The 8,479-nt window shown below is 42.3% G+C and overlaps 1 protein-coding gene across 1 annotated transcript; it reads left to right on the top strand.

The window, feature by feature from the left end:
* Positions 1-4,785: 4,785 nt before the first annotated feature.
* CCSAP (centriole, cilia and spindle-associated protein) lies at positions 4,786-7,496 on the top strand (the record flags this gene model as incomplete). Its single annotated transcript, XM_009864834.1, has 2 exons — positions 4,786-5,065; positions 6,915-7,496. Coding segments are annotated over 2 exons (454 nt in total), but the record flags the coding sequence as incomplete, so codon positions are not given.
* Between the last annotated feature and the right edge of the window lie 983 nt (positions 7,497-8,479).

Below are 8,479 nucleotides of genomic sequence, written 5' to 3'. Positions count from 1 at the left end.
TGAGGTGTCTCACGTTGGGCAGTTTGTGATGAATTGCCCTTCGTGGGACGACTCACGTTGGAGAAGAGAGTGTGAAGCTTGTCTCCCGTGAGAGGGACCCCACAATGACCCTGGGGAAGAGTGAAAAGTCCTCCCCCGGAGTGAAGAAGAAGCGGTGGAACCAACATCGGATGAACTGACCGTAAACCCCCTTCCCTGTCCCCCTGTGCCGCTCAAGGGGAGGAGATGGAGAAACCGGGATTGATCTTGAGCCCAGGAAGAAGGGAGGGATGGGGGGAAGGTGTTTTGCTTTTAAGATCTGTTTGGTTTTTCTTACTTCTCACTACTCCTCTCTGAATTGTTCTCTTAATAAATGTAATTTATTTCCCCAAAATTGAGTCTGTTTTGCCCAGGACAGTAAATGAAAATGATCTCCCTGTCCTTATCTCAAACCTTAAGCCCTTTGAAATATTTTCTCCCCTGGTATAGTGGAGAAGGGGGAGTGAGAGAGCGGCTGTGTGGGTACCTGGCTGCCGGCCAGGGTCAAATCACGACACTGATGAATGAGCTGCCTTGTTAGAGGTGAAGCTGTGTGTTCCAGAGCCCAGGACACTACATAAAGCAGATTGTTTATTGCATTTAGGTAACTGCTGCTTGCCTTTTATCCTGCCATGGCTATAATAACTGAAACCAATATCTAGATATGTGAAATTCATCTGGCTCTTTTTTGTTCTTGCTTTGTCTCAGCTACTCTTCTTGGTGGTTTTGTGGAGGCACTCAGCTGAATTCTTAACAAATACAGCTCCAAATACTTTAATGTTGCTGGCTACTCTTAACCAAATACTCAGCTGCACTGGTATATCATCTGTAGCTCAGTGCTGCACTTGCACAGTTTGGAAGACTTGCATATAGGCAAGTCTGAACAAGGCCCAGCACCAGGGTGTCTGTGCTGGTTGGCACCAAGCTGGAAATGTGCTGATGAGGCCAAAGGCTAGCAAAAGAGAATGCTGAGGCATTGGGGTAAGCCTTCATGTCCTTACTGTACAAGTGCAAAGTGAGTGCAAGAATAAATGGGTGCTTAACTGGATGCTTAACCAGTGTGCCAGGCAGGTGACTTCCATTTCATCAGAGCTGGATGGATGCAGAAGCAAAATTAAAAGAGTGTCACATTGAGCATGTACTTGACTGTCTAAATTGTAGCAATTAGCAAGAATGATTGCTATTTTGTCACAGGAGTGACAAGCCTTCTGCTTTTATTGAAGACACTTAGATAAAATCTATTCCAGTTGTTTGTGGTCAACCTCACTATGTAAGCAAGGCTTAAACTAGATGAAGCCTTATGCCAGTGGAGGAATTCCCTCTGTCCGTACCAGTGTATGCTGGTAGTGGCTGAAAGCACTGAGAAGTAGCTTGCAGCTGATCCCTACTGCAACCAGAAACAGATGGTGTGGCAGAAAACTTGCAAGTTCAGCATGTTTATATCAGCAGAGTTTGAAAATACCACTTTGTGCCTAGACACTTGAGGGGAATCACTAGAGGACTGCTGGGCAGTTAGGTTAATAAAAGGCTTTAGTCGCACTTTATATAAAATGCATGGCTGGCCTAAAAGTTGGAGATTTCAGATCACAGTGTCTGCTTGAGCACACAATACTTAGGGGCCATGTTCAATGTCTAGCATACACTTCCAACTTGTCCACACTGCTATTGAAGATGTGCAGGCTGGAGAACTAAAATAGTGTTCTGTGTATTTACATTTTGCCAAAGTCATATTTCACTAATGTACTCTAAGTAGTAGATTAGAATTGGAGAATCATTACAGAATCATGGAATCATTTAGGCTAGAAAAGACCTTTAAGGTGGCATCCAGCTGTAAATACAGCACTGCGAAGTCCACCACTAAATCATGTCTGCAAGTGCCACATCTACACAAATACTTCCAGGGGTGGTGACTCCACCACTTCCCTGGGCAGCCTGTTTCAATGCTTGACAACCTTTTTGGTGACTAAATCAAATCTAAACCTTCCCCTGGCACAACTTGAGGCCATTTCCTCTTATCACTTTTTACTTGGGAGAAGAGACTGCCTCCCTTCCGCCCCTGCCCCCACACACACCCACACACACCCACACCTTGCTACAACCTCCTTTTGGGTAGTTGTAGAGAGTCTTAAGGTCTGACTTGAGCCTCTTTTAATCCAGACTGAAGAACCCCAGTTCCCTCAGCCACTCCTCATAAGATTTATTCTCCAGACCCTTCACCAGCTGTGCCCTTCTGTGGACATGCTCCAGCACCTCATAGAATCATTAAGGTTGGAAATGACCTCTAAGATCAAGTCTAACCATCAACCCAACACTACAATGACTACCAAGCCACGTCCTGAAGTGCCACATCTATGTTTTTTTGAACACCTCCAGGGATGATGACTCCACCACTTCCCTGGGCAGCCTGTTCCAATGCTTTACCACTCTTCAAGTAAAGAATTTTTTCCTAATATCCAATCTAAACTTGCCCTGGTGCAATTTGAGCCCATTTCCTCTTGTCCTATCACTTGTTACTTGGGAGAAGAGACTGATCCAACCTCACTACAACCTCCTTTCAGGCAGGAGGTCTCTCCTCAGCATTCTCTTCTTTGGACTAAATCTTAGTTCCTTCAACTGTTCTTCATAAGACTTGTTCTCCAGACCCTTCACCAGCTTTGTTCCCCTTCTTTGGACATGCTCCAGCACCTCAATGTCTGTCTGCCCAAAACTGAACACAGGATTCAAGGTGTGGCCTCACCAGTGCTGAGTACAGGGGGACAATCACTGCCCTGGTCCTGTTGGCCATGTGATTTGTGATACAGGCCAGGATGCTGTTGGCCTTGGCTACCTGGGCACACTGCTGCCTTGTATTCAGCCAGTTGTCCACCAGCACCCCCACATCCTTTTCTGCTGGGCAGCTCTCCAGCCACTTTGCCCCAAGCCTGTAGTGCTGCCTGGGGTTGTTGTGACTCAAGTGCAGGACCTAGCACTTGGTCTTGTTGAACCTTGTACAATTGGCCTCGGCCCATCCATCTAGCCCGACCAGATCCCTATGAAGACTCTTCCTACCTTCAAGCAAATCAACACTCCCACTCGGCTTGGTGTCATCTGCAAACTTATTGAGGGTGTGCTTGATCTCCTTGTCCAGATCACTGATAAAGTTGTTAGTTTAGATCAGGTTAGTGTTAACAGAATAGCTCCAGACCTTGTCACCAGTTTGTAACACCTTACAGATCTCAAAGGTGAGAAACTTTGGCAATTTTCTTCCAGTCAGTGATTGTTATCTATGGGCATTCATTGATTGTATTTAATGATGTTATGAAACAACTCGATCAAAACAACTTGTAACCTTATTATAATGCATGACTTTCTTACCAACTTTTCTCTTAGATTTATAAAGTATTGCAGTGCTATATCAGATATTGGCTTCCTTTATCTGAAATCCACACCCCACATTTTTGCACATAAGTAGTAGTATGCAGCAATAGCAAGAACTGCTAGCTCTGAGGGCACCACAAATAAAGGAAAGCTAGTTCCTCCTTAGCTCTATAATGCAAGGAGATTGGATCTTATGGAACAGTTGCTTCCCTGTTTTTATTATTTAATATCTTGTATAATGCTGATTCAGCCTTCGGTGTTAATCTACATCTGCAAGTTAACAGTGATACACGCTTTAACTACATTTTCACAAACCCTGCTCTACACACCTGGTGCCTGGAGGACAAATGCTGGACCCTTGTTATGGAAGGTTTTATGAAGTGGGGTGGGGGTGAATGGGAAATGAGTCTTGGAGTATTGCCACAGAATGCTAGGGGTTGGAAGGGACCTCTGGAGATCGTCTAGTCCAACCTCCCTGCCAGAGCAGGATCATCTGGAGTAGAACACAGAGGAACACATCCAAGTAGGTTTTGAAAGTCTCCAGAGACAGAGACTCCACAACCTCTATGAGCAGCCTGTGCCAGGGCTCCGTTACCCTCACAGTAAATATTACCTTATTTTTAGGGTGAACCTCCTGTTTTCCAGTTTGTGACCATTGCCCCTTGTCCTGTCACTGGACACCACTGAGAAGAGTCTAGTCCCATTTTCCTGACACCTAGCCTTTAGATATTTACAAGCATTTATGAGATCAGCCTCCTCTTCTGCAGGCTAAACAGACTCAGCTCTCTTAGCTTTTCCTCATATAGTAGAATTTGATACTTTTAAATATAAAACATAAATCACAGAACAGATAGAAAGGTTGATTATTGATTTGTCTTTGCTTTGTACTCCCCTCTCCTTCATAAACAGAAAACCATAATCAAGATGTATGTATAATCACAGTGAGTCTGAAAATGAATCACTTCTTTATTTCAGTGGGAGCTTATAACATGAGGGATTTAATACTGCACATAATCAGATTTCATCTCTGGCTGGCTGGCAGCATCTCCTGGCATACAGCAGTCCATCTGTTTGCTGTCTGAAAGATGGAAGGATGAAATAGTGAAGATGGAAGATCACTTTTTCAAATACTGCCTGGAGCCTTTTGTTGTCTATAGCCTCACTAGTGAAAGGCATGTTTAAGTATGTGAAAGCCGATGTACAGAGGGATGGGCTCAGAAATACTGTAGTCACTAAAGAAAGAATGAAGCATTTAAGCAGGGTGTATATCTGTTGCAAGGGAACTAGTCACTTCTTCCATTTCTAAAAAAAGCAAAGCTTCAATGATGTATTAAGAGAGACTGTGCAAATCAGACATTAGTATGTTGTCATTGGGAGCTTAAAGCATAACTTTTTTTTTTCTTTAGAGAAAGAAAGAGAAGAACAAGAAAAGCAGCTGAGGGAAGAGCAAGAAAAAACTGTAGAACACACTTCTGTAAAGGAAGCAGACAAAACCAGCGGTACAGGACGACGTCCAAGTCGAAGTGCCTTGTCCAGTCGTAATGATCGAAGATCAGCCAAAAGTCCTCAAAAGACAGATGCACCAAAGGAGAATAAACATCCATTTGCTCTGTATGGGTGGGGAGAAAGACAGACAGATACTGGAAGCCAGAAAACTCACAATGTCTGTGCTTCTGCTTCAGTGAATGAAGTAAGTAAAAGTTTTTCATTAAAAGGCGGTGACTACTTAATGCCTGGATAAGATATGTCTAATATGTAGTAAAATGTCTTAGGAATGCCTTCGAGTGGAGATTCTAACAATAAATTTTTTTTTAAATCTAGCAATAAACCTGAAAAAGATTTGATATGTCCAAATCAAATAGCTCTTAACTGTTAATTGGTTTTGAAACTTCCCATGTTTGACTAACACTTGTAAGCCCTGATTAAAACTTGACTATTTTGTTTTAGCTGTTACAGCGCTACCAGAAAAAGTGGCTGTTCTAAATGTGTTTCTGCATTCTAAACTTCATGAAAACAAGAGAAAAGCAGCAGGCAGTTAGCACCAGGCATCCCACGGCAGGCAGGTAGTGCTTGTGCTGTGGAAGAGTGACTTTTGCTGGGGCACTTCTTAGATATAGGAGCCTCACTGAAAAGATACGGATGGTTTGATGCTAAAATGTCTGTGCAGCAGCCTGCTTCAGCAGGTTGCCAGCAGGGAACTTTTTGCTGCCAGTGGAATGGTCTATTGGATGGCTGATGGATTGTGGGGATGTAAATACTAGTGGCAAAGCACAAATAAAATTTATATGGTTGTGGAAAGCACCAGGATTCTGCTGTAGTGGGGTTTATTTCCTGGCTTAGCAAGAACCACTAAGGTTGGAGTGTCGTAACAGATCAGTTCCTTTTCTATAACTCTCCTGGGCTGCTGTGCCCTTGCCAGTGTCTTGTCTTTCTCTTACTACTTATGCAGAGATTGAATCTATGACCCGAGATATCTGAGAATTAAGGTGAGTTGTGGTTTTTATGTGTTAAGATAGAGCTGACTTCTGACGGGCTGTTCTGGAAGGGGTTTGAAGCATAGTCTTGTCCTGCTTGCACAGCTCAACCTGTTGAGGGTAATGAGGAACTTTGGGCCTTGCAGTTCTTAGAAGATGCTGCCCTTCCTGATAACGGACTCTGTTATTGGACTTATCAGTAGTGGTCAGTAGTGGCAATACTTGACTGGTGCTTTATATTGAAACCTAACAGAGGCTGATGCCTGACTTGAGCAGAGATATCTATGCTTCCTAAGACTTCCAACATTTCTGATGGTAGAAACAGTTACAGAACCCCTAAGATCAGATCTTTAATTCAGAGTGAATGGGCAGGACACTTCTGAAACACTTCAGATGATGTTATGCTTTGGCACTAAGGGTGTTTAAGTGGGAACTGGCTACTTACTGCCTGTCTAGGTCACTTTTCTGGAATGTTTGAGAGGACTTCCTTTCCCCTAATTGAGATGGGAGACAGTTTTAAATCTGAAGATAAGAGCCATCTTCTGTGTTTGCTTGTTTCTAAGATTAGATTTGGGAAAATGTGATAATTTCTTAATATAAAAATATATGTAGGTGTGCCTGCAGCATGTTGTCAAAATCAAGTTCTTCAGTCTCTAGTAAGGATTGGTCTTACTTACTACTTACAGGGACTGGTCTTACTACTACAGCTTAGGTTTTAAGGGATGCTTTGGCGTAGTGAGGGATGTTTAAGAATTTAGAATGGTAGAAATAGAAAAATTGAGCTTTTTCGAGTATGTCAGAGTAAGACATGGAAACATTCAAGACTTTTTGGATTGGTTTATAGTGTGAAGTGTGAAAGAACACAGAATAGAATTTGAGGGCTGTTCTTTAAAAAAAAAATCTCTGCTTCTCTTCTGTTACGGTACAAATTACAGATGAGAACAATCTTGCTAGCAAGCTTTGTTTCTTCAGGATGGGGATTGGGACAAATACAAAGTCATCCTCAGCTTTCCTGGGTTGTTCCTAGGCTGTTTTCCTGCTGTAATACTAACTCTGGTCTTTTAGATTCACGAATCTGCTCTACGAGCAAAGAACAGGAGACAAGTGGAGAAAAGGAAGCTTTCTCAGAGGCGAGTACGATCAGCAGAAGCAGAGAAAGCTTGGCAGATTAAGCCCTCCCCACCAGATAACCCTTGGATGACAGAGTATATGAGATGCTACTCAGCAAGAGCTCGGTGAATTTGGATTCCCTTAGGCATCTTCAAAAGAAGTTACGCATATCAGGACCCTGGTGCAAGGAACCAAACTACTTATGCAAGGCTTTTATAGGGAGTTTCCATCTGTTAAAATATTTCTTAGAATATTTTTATCTTGGCTACCTACCTCACAATGGGGTGTATTGTTGGAGCCATAACATTTGAAGAGGATTTTAGATTATAGCTACCCAAACTTTTAAATCATTCCCCTTTTGGGAACTTTTCTAATGCTTCAGTTGGCTTATTCTGGGGGTGGGAGGGGGGAACCTTAGCATTAGAGGGAGTCAAAGCAAACACTTTTTTGCTCTTGGTTACAAATAATCTGTTGTCCCTTATTTTAAAAGTCTAACACATGGGGAGGTCGTGTTGGAGAAAGATTTTAATGGTGTGATGGAGGTGCCTTTGCATTTATAGTACTATTTGATTTAACACTTCTACCAAAATAAGTATATTATGACAGGCAACAGGAAAGCCAGTGGATCTGGTAAACAGCACTAGTAAACATAGATGCTTTAGGCAGGCAAATACCAAGTATTGACTGCATGCAGAAACTTTCAAAAGACCTTCTTTGATTAGTGAATCTGCTGATGCTAACTCTTATTGCTGTTTCTAAGGTCATTAGAAAAAACTACTAATTTTCAGGGCAAGAAACATCTACAGGATTGATTTGCTGTTGCTGTGCCTGTTGTACCAAATAACTGATGTAGACAATCATTATCTGATAGCTGCTGCTCAATAAGCAGTTGCTTTTTCTACCAGTATCAAGTCGTACCACTGTATTAAGCTTGTGGTCATGCTCATTCCATGCTTAATCATGTAAATGCCAGTTTACTGAAGGAGGGGGCTGGCTCCTGTCTAGTGAGGTCTTTTTTTTAACACTTAAGAATATTTATTATGCTCAATGCGAGTCAGAGTGAAATATGCATTCCATTTGGTGGTATTGTACAAGTATACTGTTAAAGGTTTTAAACTTGAAAATCATGTTGAAACTTTTGGATAAAGTCCTGTGAGAAGCTCTCTGCTTAAAACTGGGGCAGAACTCCTCACTCTAGGGGGGATGAGGGCTAGGGGATGGAGGAGAGGTGTATACTTCAGTAAAGAACACAGAGTTTGAACACTCGCTCTGTAGGTCCTACTTCTACATAGTAAGACAGCCATTGTTTGTGAGATCCTCAGTGTTTTGTTTTCTTTTCCCTCAGGCTGCTGTAAACTATTTTTTTCAGTTTGATAACTAAGCTGTAGGCAGATTATTGCTGTAGTTGTGAGCTTCAAAGTTTTGTTCAGATGTGTTGTTACTTATGTTGGTTATCTCAGTTTAATTGTTTTGAAGCTTGTGTTCTCAAGACTGGACAGTTTTTCACAGGAAGCACACTT

Source organism: Apaloderma vittatum, unplaced genomic scaffold, assembly GCF_000703405.1.
Source record: "Apaloderma vittatum isolate BGI_N311 unplaced genomic scaffold, ASM70340v1 scaffold3012, whole genome shotgun sequence".
NCBI lineage: Eukaryota > Metazoa > Chordata > Aves > Trogoniformes > Trogonidae > Apaloderma > Apaloderma vittatum.
This window is presented reverse-complemented; position numbering and strand designations above follow the sequence as displayed.